At 54.7% G+C, this 22,674-nt stretch overlaps 1 protein-coding gene across 1 annotated transcript; it reads right to left on the bottom strand.

The window, feature by feature from the left end:
* Positions 1–29: 29 nt before the first annotated feature.
* Positions 30–21,834, bottom strand: LOC111181567 (dual oxidase 1-like). Its single transcript, XM_089906246.1, is given in 21 exon segments — positions 30–1,763; positions 2,440–2,568; positions 2,719–2,874; positions 4,015–4,173; positions 4,422–4,654; positions 5,065–5,110; positions 5,112–5,219; positions 8,989–9,116; positions 10,575–10,618; positions 10,885–10,974; positions 11,837–12,203; positions 12,426–12,528; positions 13,564–13,654; positions 15,076–15,172; positions 15,322–15,382; positions 15,763–15,929; positions 16,028–16,229; positions 16,386–16,574; positions 17,354–17,517; positions 17,712–17,795; positions 19,867–21,834. Coding segments are annotated over 21 exon segments (2,808 nt in total). The 5' UTR covers positions 19,934–21,834; the 3' UTR covers positions 30–1,640.
* Between the last annotated feature and the right edge of the window lie 840 nt (positions 21,835–22,674).

A 22,674-nucleotide genomic window follows, 5' to 3' on the forward strand; every position in this document is an offset into this window, starting at 1 on the left:
GATGGCCGCGCCTCTACCGGAGGGGCCACACCGCCCGGCCCGCGGCCCTGGCGGCCCCCCAGCCCGCGCCCGCAGCTGGAACCCGCCGAGGCCTGGGGCCCAGTCCCTGGGGAATACCACCGGGCCGCCAGGCGGAGCTGCTGTCAAACCACTCCAGGTCCGCCCTCCCGCTCCCACAAGCAAGCTGAACAGAAGCTCCCAATGACCGATGACCCGCTGAACTAACACCCTCGGGACGGCTGCCCAGCCTGAGAGCCTCCTCCAGAACGGATACCTGCAACTCCCAAGCGTGGTGTGAAGCACGGGAATTTGGATTTTCTAATCCAGTGGCTAGTTTCTCGAAATCGAGGATATGTGATCTGACGAATGCAAGAATTCTGTGGGGACAGTGGAAAGGATCACTTGAAATTGAGTCCTGCTTCAAACATTCCATCATAGAGGTTGCCCTGTGCTTAAGTAGACTTGGAGGGCATTCAGTTATTTTGCAGATGAGAAAACAGAGGCCCAAAGAGGTTAGGTGATGTGCTCATCGGTCTCCTTGCTGTCATCTCACTACACGGAAGACTCATACAGGCACTCATACAGGTGCTCCACCCCCCCATGGCTCAGAGGACCAGGAGTAACTGAGGTCCTGGAGCAAGCCAGTGAACTCTGGCTCCCTGTAGACTCCTGCTGTGTCTTGCTACACTGCTCCCTTCTTTGTGCCTAGCCCACCGTCACCAGAAGCCCTCACACCTCCCTCTGCCCCTCCTGACCAGGCCTCAGGAGCCCCACACTAGCCGCCCTGAGAGGCCCTCTGTCAGGAAAGGTGCCCCTGAGCAGGGGAAGGGGTCTCTAGCTGGGGCACTTGGCCTTGGAGGGGTTTCCTTAGTCAGTGGGTACAGGCAAGCTCAAAGAGAACGTGTGGACCAGCCTCGGTGAGCTGGCTGCGTGAGGACCCCACCCTGCAGCAGAATAAAGAAACCCTAAGGCAGGAAAGTGGCTTATTTATAAAAGGCTATTAGAGCAGGAAGAGGAGAGAAGAGCTGAGGAGCACTGAGGCCTGTTGGGGCAGGTTTTGACTACAGTACACGTTTAAAAAGTTGGCAGAAAAGATCAACTGTGCTGTTAGAATGGGGTGCTGAGGGGGTCCTGTAAATTGCTCTCTGTGGGTCTACCCTCTACCCTCTCTAAGGCATTTGCCAGCCCTTTTGACAGTGGGGAGCTCAGAGGAGGGGAGATTTGGGGGAAGGGGTTTTAGGATGCCAGCATCTGTGCTCCCACTTCATCCTTAGGCTCACAGTCCCCTAAACACACACACACACACACACACACACACACACAATTTTTCTGCTCCAGTCTTTTGATTTTTTTTCTTATTTTGGAAGAAGAGGTGTCACTTTGCCCCAAAGGAATAATAGCTCTCCTACCTCCCAACCTCTAGTCCCCACACAGTGCCTTGCATTTCTCCAGGCTGAGACCCTCCAGGCCTTGGAGTCCCTGAACCCGCATGAGGTGACTAACCATGGCCACCTGGACCAAGGTTGGGAGGTGCGAATGGGGAGACGGCTGAGGGAGCCAGAAACAGGAAAGCTAGAGGTGAGGTATGGGGCCAAACCTCTGCTCAGCTGGGCAGTGGGCAGAGGCCCTGGGCAGGAGGCCTAGAAGTTCTCATGATGGTGGGAGAAACGAATCCCGTCCTGCCTGTTGATGAGCTGACAGGCCTTTTCCACATTCTTGGTCATGCCACGGGGGTCACAGCTAAACACCCCGATCTTCTGGACCTGTTGGAGGAAGAAGTGAAGGCTAGCTCAGTGTTCAGAGGGAGGGCTAGCTCCATGTTCATGTTAAAGACCAGCAAGAGTCCTTGGTGAGGACCATTCCGTGTTCCTGATGAAGGTTTGCTTCGTACCATGCATGGTGAGGGCTGCCTCAATGTTTATAAAACTAACTCAATTTTGGTAGACTTGCTCTCTGTGCGTCCAGCCTTTACCATTTTCCAACGCATTTGCTAGCTTCAGGTGCAAGATCAGTGTTTCCAATAGGGGCCAGGTTAATCAATGTCCAAGTTGAGGACAGTTTAGTGTCTCATTGAGGGCTAGCCCAGTTTTTATGAGAGTGTGGCTAGCATAGTGTTCGTGGTGAAGGTTAGCTTGGTGTCCAGGGTGAGGGCTGGACAGCATTAGTGGTAAGGATAATTCTGAGTCTATGGTGAGGACCAGCCCAACCACTGAGCCTTTCCTTCTGGACAAGGCATCACGGCTTCAGAGGTGGCAAGTCCCTGCTGCCTGATTCCTCCCTTTGCCCCTCAGGGTGACCCACACCTCTCCCCTTCCATTCCATTACCCCACCAATATTCCTAGGGGTGGATTCTCCTTCCCTTATGGAGCAGGTTTGGGAGCTTTGCTCAGACCGCAAACAATAAAGGTGAAGAAAACCTGAATATGGGGTGGGACTGACCTTTGGGTGGACCTCCTGCAGAGAGTCGAAGAAGGGTTCGAAGGGGGGTCGGCCAAAGTGGGTGATGGAGCGCAAGCCCGTGAACAGACTCCGGTTCAGCACCTTCTGGAAGTGCCGCTCACAGATGTACTGGGGGAGGGAGTAGAGGAGGAAGGTCACAGCCAGGCAGAGCCAGGGTCAGCTCCTACTCCAGATGGCGGTCCACCCACCTGCCTTGGCCATCCCTACCCTCAACCCACATACCCACTGAGCTGCCCTGCCTGGCCGGCCCTGACGTACCAGCATGGTGGTCCTGAGGTCAAACTTCTCAGCCAGCTGGGTGATGTAGATGTGCACGGACACCAGGTCCTGGTGGTCATTCTCCTCCATCTCCCGGATGATGTCAGCCAGCCACTCAAACTGCCGCTGGGTCCGTGTCACCCAGATGAAGCAGATCTGGGGACAGGGCTACAGCTTGGGACCCAGCTCATCTCAGGCTCCCTACACCCCAGGAATCATCACACCAATAGAAGTCTTCTGGTCTCTAGCAGCTTGTGCCTCTCCCCAGATAGCCTAGGGAGGTGGAAATGTATGGGGCCACAGGGCCATGCTCTGAGGCAGAAGATGGCGTTGCCCCAGGGCACAGAGCAGTGGAAGTGAGCAATAGCCTGGGGCCATGAGAAAGGAGCCTGTCAAGTGAGCTGAAGGTCTTTTGGGGTGGGAAGCAGCTTTCTCTTGCCGAGCCTGACCTTCCACTCCCTCCAGTGGGCCCTGCTCAGGCTGCTAGGCTCCCAACCTACAGGCTGCCCAGAGGCAGAGGGTCCCGCTAAGGGGTATGTCACAGAACAGCCTCTGGAAAGACCCAGCTGGCTGCCTGGAGTGGATGGGCATGGGCTCAAAGAGAGACCAGGGGAATGGAAGCTGCCCGGGGGGGTACCCACCTCCAGCTTCTGATGGGGAGAAACGGGGCTGTGTGAGTTAAGAGGCAGAGACAGAGCTGGTACAGACAGGGGCAGGGGAGCTGTCTGTCACCCTCTGAGTGCTGACAGCATACAGGCCGGGCCTCTGCCCGCTGCATTCCTGTGGCCCTGACTCACCTGCCAGGCCCAGAGAGACAAGCAGGGGCCTGCCACCAGGGCCAGGGTGAGGCGAAGGGGCCTGGTGTGGAGGGGCCTCAGGGCCTGGGCTGTGCTCCTAGAGCCATCCAGGCCCACCAGCCCTGCCTTGCTGCCTCCCCTCCTCTTCCTCTTGAGAGCAGAGCCAGTTTCACTTGTGCCCCACCCCAAGTATGCCCTTCCCTCTCCCGACCCGACCCGACAGTGCTTCAAGTGCTGGCTTCCTCTCCAACGCTGCCTGGAGGGACTCTCAGAAGCACATCCTACGTGGGGCACCCCCTAACTGAGGGAAGAGCCTGGAAGGCATCAGCAAAACAACTCTGTCCCTTAGGGTCCAGGAATACCCTGAGTCCCTTGGGGTCAGGCCAACTCAGCCTTTCCCAGACCAGGGAGGCCAAGGACAGAGGCAGGAGACAGGTTCAGATGGACACAGTGATAGGGAACAGGGGGCCAGGGACTGGTGGGAGGAGGGGACACTCACCTTCCTACAGAACACTTGGCAGCTGACCAATGACTTGAAGACCAGGTCTTTGAGGATGGAGGCAAAGGGTGTGACCCCAATGCCCCCTCCCACCAGCACGGACACCTCAAACTTACGCCACTCCTGGTGGCCCTCTCCAAATGGTCCATCGAGGTACAGCTGCAGGGAGGGGAATGGGTTTGAGTTAAGTTCGGCTACCACCATAGTTCTAAAGCCAGAAATGGGAGGCAGGGAAATGCAGGTAGGTGTATGGAGTGGGGAGTAGTGGGGGGCTTGTAGCATCATCTGGAAGAATCAGTCTCTGGATAGGGGAAGGGAGGAACACAGTGGGGAGTCTGGGGCAGCAGGACCGAGGCCTGCTAAGGGACTGTGGGAGCATGTGGTGCGTCCGGCCTGGGTCTGGGCACCTTTGGATGTTGGGCACAGCTGTCACCCGTCGGGGGTGAGTAGATCTCCCTGAGGCGGGTGGTCCAGGGCCCTGCTGCCCGGATGTGCAGGCTAAGCGTGTCCTCGTGGGGCGCAGAAGTCAGGGTGAAGGGGTGGCACTCTGTGGTCCCCAGAGCCAGGCAGGCGATCCACACCCGCTGTCCTGACTTGTACTCAAAGCCTTGGAGCCGCTGGAACTCGAGGCGTGTCACTCCTGAGGAGGGGAGGTGGGTGGGAGGTGGCTGTCCTGAACCCAGCAACAATGTGACCCCTAGAGAGTTCCCCAACCTGCAGCCTCAGCTCTGCTTTTGGAATATGACAGAGGAGGCCTCCCGCGATCAGAGGTCATTACTCCCCTCAGGCCACGTCTACCCTGAGCGGGTGCTGGGCAGCACTGGGGTTGGTGGTCAGCCTGGCCTGGGCTCCTCCTCTCTCTGTTGTGAGAGAGGCTCAGGTCCCCTGGCAAAGAGCTTCTCTTACCAGCTCCCTCATCCCTACCACCTCAAGGACCCTGCTAACTCCACTGAGCCAGGCCAGGAGATTTCAAGGTCCAGGCTCTGCCCCTGGCCTGTCAGCTTCCTCAGTACCACCAGCCTGCTCCCCTGACAGCCTCTATGTTGGTACCTGAAGGCAGCAGCTCCGCTTTCACCACACTGATCTCCACCTTCTTTCCGGCTCAGGCTCACCAGCTTGTCCCCCATATAGATAAGTACTGGGACCAGGAAGAAGATGTGGAAACGGGGCAGCTCGATCAGAGCGAAGCTGCCATGGATGATGAGCTGGATAGAGCAAAGAGTATAGCTGAGATCCAAGCCACACTCACAACAGGGTCTGACCCCTGCATCCTTTCCCAATTAGCCCATCCAATTCTCACCTCACCAGGTGCCATGTTCCTTCCAGGCTCCAAAACTTAACCTCTCCCAACCCATCCTCCAAAGCATTTATGTTAATGAGACTATTTGCATCTTCCTGACACCATCCTAGACCAAGCCACCTGCACTCATGCGGTAGCCTCCTACTTGGTCTTCCACTGGGTTGCCCCACTGTGATCCATTCTCTCCAAGACAGCCAGTGTGACATTTTAAAGTTTGTTTTATCGTGTCATTCCCAGCTCAAGAGGCCTTAGACGATTTCCCATTGCACCACAAGGCCTTGCAATGTTCTGGCCTCTACCTGCCAGCATTTCCCCCTCCCTGTTCTTCAAACACCGCAAGTCCTTTCTGCTTCAGGACTTTGCACCTGCTGCTCCCTCTGCTGGGAATGCCTTTCCCCTACTTCTTCCCATCCATCTCACTTTTCAGGTCTCAGCAGAAATGCCACCTCCTCAGGCCTTCACCCAGCCCTCTCTATCCCTTCTCCCTGTTAACTCCCTTCAGAGCATTGTCGTCATCCACGATACTTGTGTTCCTTCATCCATGGACATGTTTACTGTTGTTCTCCCCACTGGACTAGAGGAGTAGGGACTGTGTCCATTTCATTTGCCATGACACTCTCAGCTCCAATCAGTTTCTGCCTGGCATATGGTAGGTGCTCAGTAATTACTGAGTTAATGGAAGGAATTTCCCCAATTTACCCTGTCCCTTTGGAGACTAAGAACACCTAACCAGTCCTCCTTTTCCATGAAATAACTGACAGGTATTGTCCAGCTCCGGTCCTTTCCCCAACAAGCTGGTCTAATGTGGTCAGACACGACTTGCCCCCTTCTTCCCACTTGCTTGGTCCTGAGTATGGTCAGCCTGGCTCCCGCCTCCACATCTTCTCAGGACCTGCTCACAGAGGGCTCACAAGTGACCAAACCCCGAGGTCTCCCTTCAGACTGCATTCGCTCCCGTGCTTGGCAGCCTGTGGCCCTAGTGACCACCCCCGCCTTGCCACTTCTGCAACAGTGCTTTGCTGGTTCTCCCTCTTTCCCTCTCAGGCTGTTTACTTTCTATCTCCTGCACTGGCTCTGCTCCTTCTCCCACCCCCAGTCCTGTGTGTTGCCCAAACCTGATTTCCTCACCCTCTGCTCTTCTCTTTCTATGATCTCCCACCTGGCGCAGCCTCTCAGCTGAGCCACAGCCCTTCAGCTGCAGCTGCAGCCTGCACAGGTCTGCCATGTCCTGCAACCACCTACTGCCCTGTTGGCCACTCATAGCCAGGCCCATCTCCTCTGTGCCCCGAATATTCTACCATCATTCCCACCTCTGCACCACTGTTCGTGCCTTTCTTCTTCTTCTTTTTTTTTTTTTTTGGCCCACCCAGGGATTGAACCTCGACCCTCGGCAGTGAAAGCACAGAGTCCTAACCACTGGACCTCCAGGGAAGTCCCTCATGCCCTTCTTTCCACCTGGAATGCTCTTCAGTTTCCACTCTGCCCTGTCAAACCTTAGCTTATCTCTCCTTAAGCTTAGCACAAGTTCCACCTTCTCCCCAAAGTCTTCTCTAACCAGTTTGGCCCAAACGAAACTCCCTTCAATGAGCTCTTCTAACTGACTGACTGGAACACTCAGCTCAGCAATTAATCCTGTATTATCTGTTCATTTTGATCATTTCACATGCATGGCACTTATCTCTGCAGCAAATCCTCAGTTCCTGAGGGCAGAGCTTAGAGTCTCCCCCTCCTCTGCTGGGCCTAGCACAGAGCAAGTATATACTAGACCCTCAACACATAACAGTTAAAGTGAACTCTGGTTCCTCATTCAGCTCTCCATTCCTCCAGCTGAGTGTTACCCAATTCTTGAAACTTTCCCCACAGAGCTAACTCAAACCTCCTTGGGCTCTTCTCTCAATTGGCTCCAGTTTTCCCAGGTTCCTCTTTCATTCAGGAGCCCACGCCCACCCCCAAGGCTTTCTGAGAATCCAACCAGGCTGAGAACAATGTCAAGGTGACTTCATACTCCTTTGTTTATACACCTTGCTTGGTGTTGGCTCTACCTTTAAACCACAAAGCTGCTGCAGGGTCATGGTTGACTGAGGAGCCTGGGGAACAGCCTGCCAGCTCAGTTTCTGCTGTGCTAACTCCACCCTCTACAGCCTGGATCAGGAGCCTGGACACCCTTCCCCACGGTCTGCGCCACACTGGGGTCGTTTACTTGTAACTTCTCTTTCTGCCAGAGGTCAAGTGGCCATACCTGAGATAAACAGGAAGGCAGCAGGTGCTTTGGCTCTGATCTCCCCCCAGATGAGATGCTCCCAAGCTGCAGGGGCTAGGACTTCCCAGCAGAGTGGCCTGCACCTTTCTGAGCTGCTGACTTCCCTTCTGGATCCCCCAGTGATCCCCACAACCGGGGATAAATCAGAAACCGGTCTTGGTCTCAGGGTACCAGGCTGGCCACTCTTCTGGGTCTCCCATCTAGTTCAAAAAAGCTGCTTTATCACCAGAAACAAGACCATCATTTCCACCCCTAACAGAAACAGTAACCCAGATGCTAGGGCTCTACCCATTATCAGGAACGTTGGGAGGGAGGCATAAATTAGCCACAGTTTCCAGAGGAACTAACGTCATCAGTTCTAGGAAACGTCGTAAGCCCAGGCTGGATAGTCATCTTCAGAAGCGTGAAGTGCTGAGCCTCAAGCAGGTTGGAAGCAGACCCTCCTACCTACCAGTGAAGACAGACTGCACCCCAGCACCAGCCTGACCCAGGCAATGATGGCCTTTCTCCCTTGTCTCAGGACAAAGGAGACCCCTGTGTGCAGTTCTGCCTGGAGCCAGGTGACAGGGCAGCCATCTGGGCTCTGCACTTCTTGAATGCTGGCAGCCAAGCTATCATCAATGGGGACATCAGAGCTTTGGGACTTGGTTTAACTCCTCAGCAAGGCCCTCAGGGTGCCCTTCGGGGAAATGCCTGTGTCTGTGAGAAAGGCAGGCCAAGTAGAGCCATGACATAGGGGCACAGATCAGAGTCATCTCTGGAAATAGCCAGCTGAAGCAGCTGAGGACAAAGCCAGGGAAAGGTGAAAAGGGAACAGGAGAGAAGAAGGGAGGGAATGTGAAGGAACGAAGGCAGGGGCCCAGGTTAAGAAGGAAAGGGGAGAGGTGGAGTCTTAAAAATCCATTTTATCAACAGTCCAATGAAGACATTTTGAGCAAGTTCATTAACTTTACAGGTGGCATTTAGCTAGCTGGATGGATGTAGCTAACACCCCAGAAAACAGGATCAGAACAAAAGTGGCAGAACCTATTTAAGGTAAGTTTCTCTTTAAGAAGGTGACGCTCCCTTGAATGCAGACAGTCCACCCAAGAGCCCAAACCACCACCCAAAGGTAGGGAAAGACTGGCTGGGCAGAAGTGATGTGGGGTGTCTGGAAGGAATGCAGATCAGCCAGGTAAGGCTGCTACTACAAATCCCATGCCAGGGAGTCAGTCTTCCAAGTGCCGCATATTTGGGTCAGCCCACCTGAGAGCCCCATACTATATAATCTCCACCTTTTGAGAGAGATACGGAGAAGTGAAGAGGATACTTGAAATAACTAAGGGGATGGAGAACTGATGTCTCAGGCATCACTGCCTCCCTGGGAACATCTGCCCAGACTCCGCTGGCCTGGTTCACAGCCAAAAGCCCTCACCAGCACGTAGAGCAGGATGTAGAGGTGGTGGGTCAGCCAGAAGCCCTGGAAGCCGCGGCGCTGGAAGTGGTGGGAGGCGAAGACGTACATGACGGCGAGAACCAGGAGCAGCATGACCCCCGTGAAACCTGCAAATGAACATGGGGTGAAGGGCAGAGGCGCAGGGCCTCACAGAGGGGGCTGTTCTGAGGCTGCCAGGGTCCCCTCTCCACTCCACAGCTCCAGGCAGGGGGCGGAAAGCCCAGCATCCTTCCCTCTTCCTCTCTCCGACACCACTGATCACAGGTACCTTTCATCTCAACAGATCCTACTTGTCCTTTGTGGACCTTGTCATGATTGTTATTTTTCAAGCACCTGTGTCATTACTTGTTTTACGTCTGTCACTTTCTTGACTCTCAGGTCCACAAGAACAGGGACCAGGCTAGGCTAGTTCACCACTGCACCTGAGTGCCTAGTGCAGGGCCTGGCACACCATGGGCCTTATGGACACGTGTGCTGAATGAATGAATGTACAGGGCAGCTGCTCTGAGCCCTCTGGGTGGAACTCTGGACATTGTAGGCCCTGCCGTCAGGGAGTCAAGGCTTGGCCAGCATTCCAGCTGCACTCTGCCTGGCAGCCACAGCACCAAGCATGAGCACTGGCCCTGTTAGTGAGCGAGTGGGACCACACTGTCGCTGCTCATCACCAGAGCCCCCATGGATCTGGCCCAGACCTGGTGGGAGATCCCTCCTCTCAAAGGGGATCCCAGGCTAGGGGTGCACAGGAGGGCAATACTGGAGCCATTCCAGATAACGGCCCCTCAAGTGATCAAGGAGGAGAGAGGCAGAAGTGAAGAAGATTAGAGCCCTGTAGTGTGGAAAAGCAGAGGTTAAGAAGGGATCTAGCCAAACCCTGTAAAGTCCTGAATGGAGAGAAGGGCATAAACGCGGCCTGATCCAGTAAACCCCAGTGTGCAGGAGTTAGCAAGCACTCTCTGAAGTTCAAAGCCGATCGTTTTAGGATTTAAAGAAAAATAAAAAGCAACACGCTGTGTTTCACAGAAAGGACTGTAGAAAACGTGTTACCCCAAGGAGGGAACAGAGTGAAAATATAAATAGCTTCAAGAAGCATTTGAATATATTCACAGCTAATAGCTCTAAAATGGGTGATGATGGGGAGTTAGGAATATGCCCCTAAACAGCTCTTGTCAAGACAGACTACAGAATGGAGGGGGAGAGGGGGAGGGGGTGTCCACCAGGCTCCACAAAGAGCCTGGTCCCTCCCCCATGCAGCTGGGGCATAGCATTCCTCAAAGTCACTGTCATGGTAGGTGTGTGTGTCGGGGGTGGAGGGGTGCACTCCCATTCCTCAGAGGGAGGGACTAGCTCAGAACTGGGGCAGAAGCCCAGCTAAGCTCCTGAGAGAAGGCCTGGAATACAGAGTCTCCTACTGCCCAGGAGAGCGCTCGGGGCAAGGGCAGAGCCTGGCTCACCGTGAAGGCTATGAGGGCTGAGTGAGAGCAACTGGGCTGCCTGTGGCAGATAGAACCCAGAGCCTGGAACTCAGAGCCAGGCCCAGAAATTCACGGAGCAGAGAGGGCTCTCACCTGGCATGGTCTGGAAGAACCACCAGTAACACTTCTGGGGGGAACTCGGACCTGAGGGTTAGGGAAAGCAAGGACAGATCCTGTGAGGAGATGTCTGGGACCTCCAGAAAGGATCCTCCAGAGGAAGCGCCCCACACCAGTCACCAGTCTCCCTTTCTGTGACTTGGGATTGGGGACTCAGGCTGGTCATTGCCCTGTAACTTGGAGGGTGACACACTCCTCTGAACCAAGAGAATTTCTGCAAAGAATTCCACCCCCGAGCCAGGCCACACACACGCACACACACACACACACACACACACTCACTCACCCGTTGTCATGGAAGAGACCAGGTAAGAGGCAGGAAAGGATGCTGAGCGGGCTGATGGAGAAGAGGTAGACATTCACCACACGGCCTGCACTGTGTTAAGGCTAAGGAAGACCAGACAGGGTGGGGTTGAGCCTGGGGCCAGCCCACTGGGGGTGCTCAACCCATTCAGCCCAAGCTCTAGGACTCCAGCCAGCCAGAGTTGGGGGCCTGAAAAAGGACCCTAGGGATCTGGACTTCTATTCTTTAATAAACCTCCTGTTCCTCCCCTGCCCCATATACACACCATCCATGAAAATAGCCATATGCGTCTGAAATTATACCATTAGAAGTTCATTCCTTTGGTTTCTCTCATAGAATTACGTGTTTTTGTTTGTTTGGCTCACCAAGAGGCTTGTGGGATCTTAGTTCCCCGACTAGGGATAGAACCCGGGGCCCTGGCAGTGAGAGCATCCAGTCCTAACCACTGGACCACCAGGGAAGTCCAAAGTTAAAGATTTGCTACCTTTGGCATAGCTGGTGATTCCTATCTACCTACTGATTTTATAAAAGGTTACAAGTCTCATGTACATATCACTTCTTTATAGCCTTTCAATTCTCCACTTTCCAACAATGTTATAAAATAGCAAGGGCAAACGCAATAAAATAGGCACCCACGTGTAGAAACAATGCTGTGCCAAGATGTTAAGGCAGCCAAGACTGGTCTGTTGGCTGGCAGGCAATGCCATTTGTCCAGCCGGTAGCTCAGGGTATGACAGAGGACTCCTCAAAAGCAGCTCGAATATTGGTGCATGAAAGTATAGCTTGTTCCTGAGTCAAGGACCTTCTAAACCCATTTAGGGAGTTGTTGGGAAGAGTACATGAGATGAACCCTATTAAGTGCCTGGCATGCAACAAATGCTCAATAAACATTCGCTGGATCTGCACAGTCACAGAGTCTAAAGCCTAATCCTGCTGGTCTGGTAACCTCCATCCTGGTGTGTGATACTGGGAAAAGCGACCTGTGTGAGCCCTGCCCCTCTCACCAGGTGCCTGTCTCTGATGCATGTGTTTCGCCGCCCATCTTCCGTGTCTCAAGCCAGTGTGCCCTGGACCTCCCACCCTGCCCTCTGGGTCCTGACCCCTCCTCACAGTGCCATCACTCCGGAAGAGTGCAGGGTTGACGTCCTGCCATCTGGTAACTGGAGGCAGGCCCAGTGTTGCCCTGGCCTTTGTGTAAGAGGGCAGGCCCAGATCCCGGCCTGGCTGCAGGCAACTGGCCAGGTGGTCTGTGTGGAAAAACTTCAGTGGCCCAGGCAAGAAATCGGGATGAGATACCAAGTCTGAGGGAGCTCCTCTAGCCCATGCCCCAGGCTCCAATCAGCCCCAGGGGGACCTGAGCCATACAGAGGGAGCCATGGTCAGTAGGTCAGAAGCTCTCTTAGCAGCGAGAGAGTGCAGGCTCCCAGCCCTGGGCACCCCTCCCTGCCCAACTCTGGAGCTCCAGCTGAACTTCTTCCCAGGGGCCAGGCATACACAGCCTGCAGGGACAGCCTCAGCCTCACCTCATGCATCCTCAACCACCACATGGTCCTCTCACTCAGCGATCTGGGAGGCCATGCCCAGCAGCAGCGAGTCCACATCTTCAGCTCTTTGTACGTTTGGGTGCTTTTGGGGTGGGGAGAAGAGAGGGGCATGGCTAATGAGGCCAGCGGTTGGGCAGCCAGGCTCCCTCAACCCCACAGTTCATGTCCTGGGCCCACCCAGTCCTGCTATTTGCTCCCAAACTGTGGGGCCATTGCTTCTCTACAGGTTGATTCCCCACTCAGGGTGCGCAATGTCCCCATCCAAAGCTCATGCTGCTAGGACACAGGTCTCCACAAGCACAAGGAACCGAAAACTTTGCTTCTATTTTAGGAAACTCGACGGTATGGCTGACAAAGGCACTAGATCTAGGTCTTGGTCCTTGCTCGGTTAGTAACCAGCTGTGTGACAGGACCTCTCTGAACTCAGTGTCCTGCCCTTAATAAAAAGGGCCTTAGGGATTAATAAAATAAATAAAATAATAAACAGGTATTAGCAGGACACTGAGGTCTCTTTCAGCTCAGCTCCATGACTCTGATTCTATGCTTGCCTCTTCCCTCTTTCCTCCCACCGCCTTCCCCCTTTATGAACACTCTACACAAAGTATCTGATTTTGCTTTAAATTAATGGTCAATGGTCTTTACCCATACTGGCCTGGACAGATGATGCCTGGTAATCTCTCAGAATTCCTTTCTCCACCTTGCCCTCCCCACATGTTCACGTTCACACACTGCCCTGGTGTGTCTAACTGGGAAGTTTCCTTGGGGGCTGGGATGGCTGGGGTACTCCATTGCCTACAGGGGACCCAGAGTTGTCAAGGGAGAAGGAAAACCTAGAAGGAAGTGATAGATGTAGAGCCACATCTGCACAGGCCCCTGCTGTGCCTCACACAGCCCTGAGGTGGGCATGGAGGACTGACGTTTGATGGTGTATAGCTACCTGGTCATCTCAGACAGTTGGTAGGGGAGATGGCTGGGGTGCCCCAGGCTGCTTCCTCTACCCCAGCCCATCCCAGCTGGCTGCCTCAGTCCTACTGCCCCCCTTCACCACACACCCTCAGACACAAACACACACACACCACAACACACACACACCCACATATGTGCCCCCAGCCCTGACCTCTCGGCTCCAGTAGCTATTGCAGACCCAGAGAGCTCTGGAGACACTTGAGTTCCTATTGATGACCCCCTGGAAGTGGCAGCTGGCATTTCTGAAATGCAAGGAGCAGGCTAGTGGTGACCGAGGCTATGAAGCCCCAATGTCAGGCATCAGCTCTGGTGTCCAAGGCTAGAGCCAAGGGTCCAGGCTATTGCTTCCTTGAGGTGGTGTGTGGTCAGGGTAGGTCCTAAACAACCTGAATTTTTGGAAGCAATAAAAAATAAAAATAAAGAAAACATCAGACCAAACGTCTAAAAGTGTATCCCTTATTTCACCATGTTTCATTCTCTCTCTCTTCTTCTCTCTCTCAATAGAGAAAGAGACAGAGACAGATAAACTGTCAACTGAAAGAAAAAATGCACAACATAAGAGTTGTGAGTTTCAATTTTATTCAGGAAACTTACTGAGGACTATCGGCCAGGAAACAGCCTCTTAGTAGCTCTGAGGGGACTGCTCCAAAGAGGGAGGGGGAGAACCCAGTACGTATAGGATTTGGGCTAGGGAATGGGTGCAGTCAAACATACATTTCTGTAAAAGGTTACTGCTAGTCACAAGGATCAGATACCTCAGTAAATGGTTTTTGTGTTTTTCTGTGTATGGGAAGGTGTAACAATCTGGGTCCATTAAAATTTTTTCCTGAGATATCTCTAACTATCTAAGGGGTTTGTTTTCCCAAAGCACTGAGTGTCTTATCCTGTTTTTTGTCCCGAATTCCTTTTCAGGGTGTACTGTTAGAAGGCGACTGCAGTGGCTAATGACCTGATCCTTGTAGAGCTGGATGGTGGGCAACATTCTTTATATATCTTTTTATATATGTAAATTAAAACATTTTAAAAAGGATTATTAATCGTTCTTTTGAAATTACTTGTCTATGGATAACTCAATTACTACGATTTCTTGGCCATCATAAGCCATATCCAGAAATTGGTCCAGAGTAAAAATAATCTAATCCATGAACTGTTTTAACTTATAACGCAATTGTAAAAAAAATAGACTGCATGCTTTATTTTATATACATTTAATTTAATATGTATATTTTTAAGTTTATTTTTCATTATTTTGGAGTCAATACTTTTCTTCAGCTCTCACACATTTTTATTGTAATTCCCTCCAAAGGCTTATAAGCCCCACTTCCTGTCCTTATAGCTAAAAATATCCCCAGTGTAGTGTCAACACCTGAGGTTCAGACCTGCGGGCTTTGTGACTCACCCTCTGAACCTCAATTAGCCCGTCTTTAATTGGAGGATTAATATCTAAACCAGCTGCAGAAAAGTGGACATTAAGGTGCTCAAAAACCACAATGATGTATCTTTTTAAACAACTGTTGTTCTTCTTTCCCTCCATATTCACTGTTCCCTGGGGAATGGGCACAATTCTGATTGATAAGCCTGTCCTGAGGTCTCCTGAGGCAGATTTTTCTCAATATACACCTCCACCCCTCCAAACACACAAACATCTGAGCCCCTCCCTCACCTCATGTAGACGCCAGGGGGCACCATGGTGGAGAAGAACTGCTCAGAGGCCGCCAGGAACTCCGGAGAGATGCTGGGGTCCAGGAAAGGGTGGTACCCTGTCCACAGGGGTAAGAAGAGAAATAGGCTCTTTACCCTCACACACTCTCGTCACACGAACCCACCTGTCTTCTTTGTCCTATGGATCCTGACCCCCTCCCCCTCCCCAAACCCCCCCTCAGCCCAGGTGTTCCCCAAACTCCCTCACCTGTGTAATTCGGCGGTGCTTGCTGCAGGAAGCTGGGCAGCCACTCATACATCGCGATGTTCTGAGGGTCAAGAGAGGGGGAAATGGGAGGCCAGCGCTGGAGCAGCCAGGCCAGGTAGGATCTGAGCTCAAGGAAGGCTTAGGTGTGAGACGAGGACCAGGCAGGGGCAGTCACGGGAGAGACACTCAACAGGAGAGGGGCGGAGGTTCCCGTTGCCCACGAGGAACGAGGGCAGGGGGGAGGGGCAGCTAAATAACAATCACGAGAAAACCTCTGGTATAACTAGCGCTTTGCCTCCTTATCACTCTCAGGGGCTTTCCCTAGACGGTAGCTGTCTGGGGAGGGGTGTTTCTGGGTGGGCTTGTCCAAGGATGGAGGGCTCTGCGGGGCAGCGGAGTCTCCCGGGGACAAGCACGTGGGGGCAGGGCCGCGCGACCGACCTGGTAGGTGGCGATGACCCTCTTGCGCGCGTGCTGGAACAGCTCCTCGTCCCCCCAGAGCGGGTGCTGGCGGGCCAGCCTCTGCGCCCACAGGTTGTGGTAGCGGAACCAGAGCAGGCCCAGCGCCTGCAGGAAGGGCTCGCGGTTCCCTCGCTCCGCCCCGAAGGCTGCCCGCGCGGTGGGGACACAGGCGAGGAGTTGAGCGCGGGTGGGCTCGAGGGGGGCGCACCTCGCCGGCCCCCCGCCCGCGCCCCCGCCGCCTCACCGTACAGCCCCCGTGACCCGCGCCGTCCCGTGGCGGGGTCGGGCGCAGTCCACATGTGCAGCGGGTCCTGCGCGTTCCGGGGGAAGGCGGGGTCGGGCCCCGACGCCAGCTGCCCCCCGGAGAAGCTGCGCAGCTCGTCGCTCCAGGAGTGCGAGGAGCCATAGATGGCGCTGCTGTCCAGCCAGCCCGTCGCCTCGTTGGTCTGTGGGGACAGCGGGAGGCTGAGCCGGGGGTCGGATGGCCGAGGCGGCTCTGGGCGGGCGAGGGCCGGGCGGCCGTTGCGGGTGGTGGGAGCCTCTCAGCTGCCTCAGGTTCCGCCCCACCCAACCCCACCCCCCAAGCCGCCTGCCCCGCCCACCAGGTCCCGGGGGTTGCTGGGGCTCTGTCCGGTCTCGGGGTCCCAGCGGCTCCTCTGGAAGGGCAGCACCACGTCCCCGCTCTGGTCGCGATCGAACACGGGGTCTCCGGGCGGGATGTGGATGTTGAGGAACTCGGCCGGGCAGCCAGGCTTTTCCACGCTCACCACGTCCGAGAGCACGTGGTAGCCTGCCCGCAATGGGGGAAGGCGTGGGAGGCCCAGCTGAGAGCCAATGAGCAGTCCATCTAGACCCCCCGCCCGCTTCCCCTGAAGCTTCAAAAGACTCAGAAGCCATTATGGTCAAGTGTAAGCCTTGACCTCCCCACCCCTTCCCAAACCTGCATCCAAACTGTTTTCGTTGTAAGTTTGGTCTTCTCCTCGGTAACTGGGAGGTGCCCAGTGAATGTGCCTAAGGAGTGGGGCTGGCAGCACCGGCTCCAAAATGCAGCTGGGAGCAGCCTGCCCAAAGGGCCTGCCAGACTCAGTGAGACACTGGACGCTGGATAGCAAGTGTGGGCACCATGGATGGCCAGCAGGAGCTGAGCATTCCTGCTGGGAGCCAACAACCCACAGTCACTGCAGTCAGGCCCACCTGGCACCCCCATTTTGCTGGCCCACCCCCCAGCCCTCTTACCAGAATCAGAACCCTGCCCTGAACCTGTCCTAGGAGCCACAGGGCCAGAGCGAGAACAGAGTCCCCCCAAGAGTACCTACCAGATTATTTCCATGCTCCTCTAACCCCACTCCCATCAACAACTCAAGGTGACGCAGATTTATGCCTCCCCCAAGCAGACGTTCTCCCCCTGCTCCGACCCCTACCTCACCCCATTGCCTCCTCTTCCATCTCTCACCCCTTCTCTCAGACCCTCCATCACTCTCTCCCTTCATTCCCTGACTTCCCGCCTCAGACACAGAGGTGTCCAGCTGACCCCACTGGCTTCCCTTCCCCAGAGGTTGAGGCTCTCGTGGAAGAACACTCCCAGCACTGTGCGGTTTCACAGGGAGCCCTGCCCTGCGGGGCCCATCATGGCTGTGTTGCTAAGTGCCCGGGGGTTGGGCAAATGAGGCTCTCGGAAGGGCTGGTACACACCAACTGCATAGCTGGCTGGGATGAGGCGCTGCAGCCGAGAGCCTAGAGTAGGAGGGGTAGGGGCAAGGATGAATCCTCAGGGGGCTCCCTGACCTCTCTGCCAGGCTCCTTTCCACACCACAGATCCTAAAACCTTAGGAATGGGTGAGCCTTTGCTGGTACCTGCCAGCCCTTGCCCCTTAGCGGTGGCTACCTCCCTGACCCTGGGGCTCCATCTCCACTTGGCTCTCACCTACCTTTGCTGCCCCATCTGTGCTCCATGAGGTTGTTGTACCACCCACCAAATCGCTGCACCTCCCATGAAATGGGGTTCTGAGCTCCTGTGTGAGAACAGAGGGAAGGGGCAGCTGAGCAAATCAGTGCATGAGAGGACAGGCCAGCAGCAGAAAGTGGATACCCAGCACAGTGCAGGAGGTAGGGTATGGAGGGAGTTTACCCAGGGTATGTCCAAACTCAAGCCCAGTCTTTAAGCTGCTCACTGGACAACTATGGCAGGGAGCACTAAAGTGGTGTAGCCAGTGTGTGCTGATAAATGGCCTCAGAGAGGAAGAGGAGGGTGAAAGAGAACAGTGGCGGTGGCGCAAGGGATGTAGGAGCCTTCTACTGCCGTCACACCCGAACTCCCTGGGGGACAGGACAGAAACGGTTCCCAGCCCTAAAACATCATACAGTGCAAGAGTCAGCCACTCTTCCACCCAGTGAAGGACATGTCATTCTGTGACTCACCCCTGGGCAGGGGAACTATGGAGAGGGGCTTGGCTCTCTCTCGTTGAGCCGCTCTCAGAGCAAGGGTATGGGCCATGGGGCTGTGGCTTTGGGGCCTATTGCTACCCCTATCTTTCCCCCAGTTTCTTGGGTGAGATCAGGGACTGACTGGTCATGTGGATAACCTTGCTGCCTCCTCTTCTGGGGCATCATGTTCCCCATATGATTCCTCTATTGACCCTATTTTATTCTCCAAAAACTAGGGTCTAGGAGGAAGCACTCAGCTGTTGAGGAAAGAACTCAGGCAGTGGGGGCAGAAGAAAGGGTCTAGAATCAGTAGTGGAGCAAGGATCCTTCTGGTCAGTAGATCAGATGACCAGCCAGAGTCCTTTCCCCAAACTAGGAGGCTACAGGGCTTAGGCTCCCTGTCTGCTCACCTCAGAGAATAGAGAAAAGAAAAGGACTCTCATCAGCCAGAGAGAGACCCATTCCTCCGGTTGTCTCTCCACTCAGACCAAGGACAGGATCTCAGAGCTACTTTCCTGCCCCATGCCCTGGGAGCACGCACGTCAGCACACATCATACATACACTCGCCAGGGGGTCTGAGAGGGTAGATGACTCGGCCCTGATGTTTGAGCAAAGAACTCAACTAAGGATCCAGGACATGGGGCAGGAACTAGGGCAGCCACATACATGTGGTCTCTAAAATAAGATGAACCGGTGGCAGAACAAGGAGGCCGCCTCTTGGGTAGGGTATGGGGGAGAATACCTCTGGGAATAAGAGGCAAGAGCTGGGGAAAAAAAGGAAAATCCACGGCCAAGGCAAGGAGAGGACTGGGAGGTAAGGGAACGTGAGCAGCTTTGGCAAGGGAGAAACTGCACGGGCTGCCTCACCATGCTGTCGCCTCCAGCCAAGACCAATCACGCCACAGATTCTCTCTGCTTTCTCCTGGTGCATCCCCCACCCCTGATGATCAGAGACTTGCTCTTTTAACCTAATTTGTGGCACCTTAAGCTCACTTTTCTCCTCAGAGACCCAGACTACAGAGAATGGCCTCAGATTCTAATAAGAGACTGTCCAAAGCTGAAGTAACAAATGCTATGGATATATATATTTTTTTAATTTTTATTTTTTTGCCATGCCATCAGTTCCCCGACCAGGGATTGAATTCAGGCCACGGCAGTGAAAGCCCAGAATTCTAACCACTAGGCCACCAGGAAACTCCCGGATCTTATTGATTTTTGTTTTTGTTTTTATCATATTGTGTTAAAACACTGGTGACTTCCCTTTAGCTTTGGGTCCAGTCCAATACCAAGATCCTTTATTGTTTTGTGTGTCTAATCAGTCTTTTCCTCTATGGGGTGTCAGGGGTCCTTACTGTGTGAAGAAAGAGAGAAGACAGAAGAGATAGAAAGGGCCCCCAGTTTGTAAGGAATAAAACAGGAAGTGCTGACACAGCAGATGAAGGCTCCCTAATTCTGTGTATTTGGGGAAATTTTTCATTCCATTATCCATTCATCTAGTCAAGAAGCTTGAAATGAGCACCTACCATGTGCAGCGTGCTGGGTTAGCTAGGGACTAGGGATACAGAGGTGAATATGACACAGCTTCTGTCCTTGGAGGACCCCAGAGGATGCTGGGTTCCTCTGCTCCTAGCTGTGCTTCTTCTCCAATCTGTACTCACCCATGGGCACCCATGGCCCAACCAGGAGTGTCCATGTCAGAGCCAAGTGGAAGCCCATGATGAACATGTTAATAGGGCTCAGTTGTTAGAACACCCTAAAATGGAGACCCTAGAAAAAAGACAAAGGACAGAGAGAATGAGCTCCAGCAGTTCAGGAGAGTCAGGGCCTCTTGAGGCCCCTATGAATCAAGGCCTGGGACTGGGCCAAGACCAGAGTGTGTAGCAAATGGCAGGAGACTGACTCTCTCCCAAGAATCTTTCATTCACTCAACAAACACTTGATAAGCACCCACTACATAGCGGGCACTGACTTGGGCACTGGAGATTAAGTGATAAACAAAGCAGACAGAAATCTCTGCTTTCCTAGACTTTACTTTCTCAGATTAATTGGAAACCTTGCTTTGACTCAGCTTCCTGCCGTGTGTGTGTGTGTGTGAGTGTGTGTGTGTGTGTGTGTGTGTGTGTGTGTGTGTGTGTGTTCCTTGGACAGAGTCTTGCTTGGGGGCCAGAACACTGGGTTGAGGCCAGGATACTGTGCGGCTGACAGTCCACTAGTGTGATCTTAGGCAGGTCACTTATCTGCTCTGGACCTTGGTTTCCTCTTCTGGCTATGGGAGTACACATGCCTGAACTGTCTACCTCCTAGCCTGGTTGCCAGAATCAAATGTGAGAATGAGGTTGAATTCCAAGCAAGAAAAGTGACAGATGTTATGTAAATGTGATATAGAGAGGGTAGGCTGGAGCTTGGCTTCTCTGGGCAGACTCAGAAAGGATGCAGCCCCCGGTGCTTATGTGTTTGGGGCTGGCTTTCTGCTCTCTCTCCCAGGCCAACAAATCACCTAGGGATGACAGGGAAACAGAGGCAGCAGGGGACTCAGGCTGGGACTCCTGAGTGGCGCAAGGAGTGCCTAAGGCCAGTGAAGACCTCCTAAAGGCAATATGGAGAAGGGGGTGGGGTGTGGCTGGGGAAGTGTCTAGCAGAGGAAGGTAGGAGCTCAGGGAAAGCCTCATCCCTAGCCAAACCCTCAGGGCTCCTGGACAGGTTGTCGTCGTCTAGTCACAGAGGAGGGAACCCAGAGGATGATCTCCTCCCCGACTTGACATCTCCCATTAAACAAATGAAAAAAATGTAGGCCCAGCATAATTCAAAAGCTCAGCATTCCACTCACTCCACCCCAGTGAAGGGCTTTGGATGGTTAAAGGCAAAAGGCTGGACATGCTGAAGTGGCCACAGTGGTTCTTCCCTGACCCAGGATGTCTTGCCCCTTCCCCCCACCACTATGTCTTCAGGAGTCTGGGCCCCAGCCAGGTGTACCACTCAACCAGTAAAAGCATGCAGTGAGCTTTCAGGCCAGGCTGTGGGGAGAAACTGAAGCGGAAGGTGGACATGCTTCATAACCACTCCTTTTGGGTGGGTAGCCACAACCATTTACGCAGCATCGCTGGTTCCGTAACTTCCCAACAGCCTTGAAAAGAAAGCACAGCCTCATGACAAGGCAGTGAAGCCCCCGGGGCTGTGGTAGAACCAGGAGGGAACACAGGTTGCCTGGTTCTTTCCCCACATGGCTGCTTTCCAGGCCCAAAGCCCTAGTGTGGTGACCCTGGGCTAGGGAAAAGATGAGCCAGCTCCATAGGTAGTCCAACGTGGTCCCAAGGGAGGGCTGAAGGGGAAAGCCTGGACTCTAAATGCCCAAAGTTCCCTTTTTGGCATGATGTGCTGGAACCAGGAGGAGCTCCAGAGAGAGCCCCTAGGCCCAGGCAAACTAGGCCACCCCACATTCCCAGGTCCCAAAGAATCCAGTCTCTCCAAACAGTCGTTGAGGGGGGTGGGGGCGGAGGATAGGACCTCACAGGCTCATTTTAGCCTCAGGTTAAGAACGGAGGCGCAGGGGGGCCAAAGCTAGAATTCCCCTTCCCTCAAAAACGTGGCGGCGCTGGGGCACACGCCACCGCAGTCACCTTCCCTGGAGCGCCCGGGCCCGCGGGCGGGGGATGCCCTCCTGGGTCTGACCTGTGGCCGCGGCGTCTCTCGAGCGCGGACGGCGGATTGTCTCCCGCCGGGCTCACAGCTGGGCCCGCGACTTGCGCTCGGGTCCGTCTCCCTCTCCAGCTCTGCGCCGGGGCTGCCGGGGCTGGGGGGTGAAGAAGGGACCACACGTCCCAGTTCTCAGGCGGGACGAGGCGGGGCGGGGCGGGGTGGGGTGGAGCGGAGAAAAGCGAGCGCGCCGGGAACCGCCGAGGGGCTCCGAGGGGACCCGGGCGCGCAAGGTGAGACCGCACGGGCTCGCAAGGCTCAGATGGGGTAGATGTCCAGTCCGTGGCGAGGCTCGGCTAATGCGGCCGAGTGAACGGCGAAAAGGGCAAGTCCGCCTCTACCGGTCTGCTGGGGCTGGGGAGAGGGCAGAAGAGGGGGAGAGGGTGCGAGGAGACGGGGGAGGCGTCCCCCAAATCCTCTCCACGCGGGCGGATCTGGGCTCTAAGACCAAGAGGATCGGTAAGCGCCTGCAGACCAGGCCACGCGTTCGAGCAAGGCATCCGTCCTAAGACCCTTTAAGAGTCCGTGGTAACACCCACCCCCCGGAGGTCCTCGTGGGATCTCGGGGGTCTCACCGCCCTCGAGCGCCTCCCGCGCCCTGCCGGACCCCGGACTGCATCGCTAGGTTTGTGCTAGAACTGCCCGGGGTTGTGGGCAAGGGGCGAGGAGAAGCAGGGGTCCGAGGGATGGCTGCGTAGGACACAATTCTCGTGCACCCGTCCTTTTTCTGTCCCAGGCTGGGTGGGGGCGGGCGCAGCCCTCAGAGCCTCGGG

Source organism: Delphinapterus leucas, chromosome 2, assembly GCF_059928025.1.
Source record: "Delphinapterus leucas isolate spDelLeu-1000000601 "Yukka" chromosome 2, BTC_Dleu_Yukka2, whole genome shotgun sequence".
Taxonomy (NCBI): domain Eukaryota; kingdom Metazoa; phylum Chordata; class Mammalia; order Artiodactyla; family Monodontidae; genus Delphinapterus; species Delphinapterus leucas.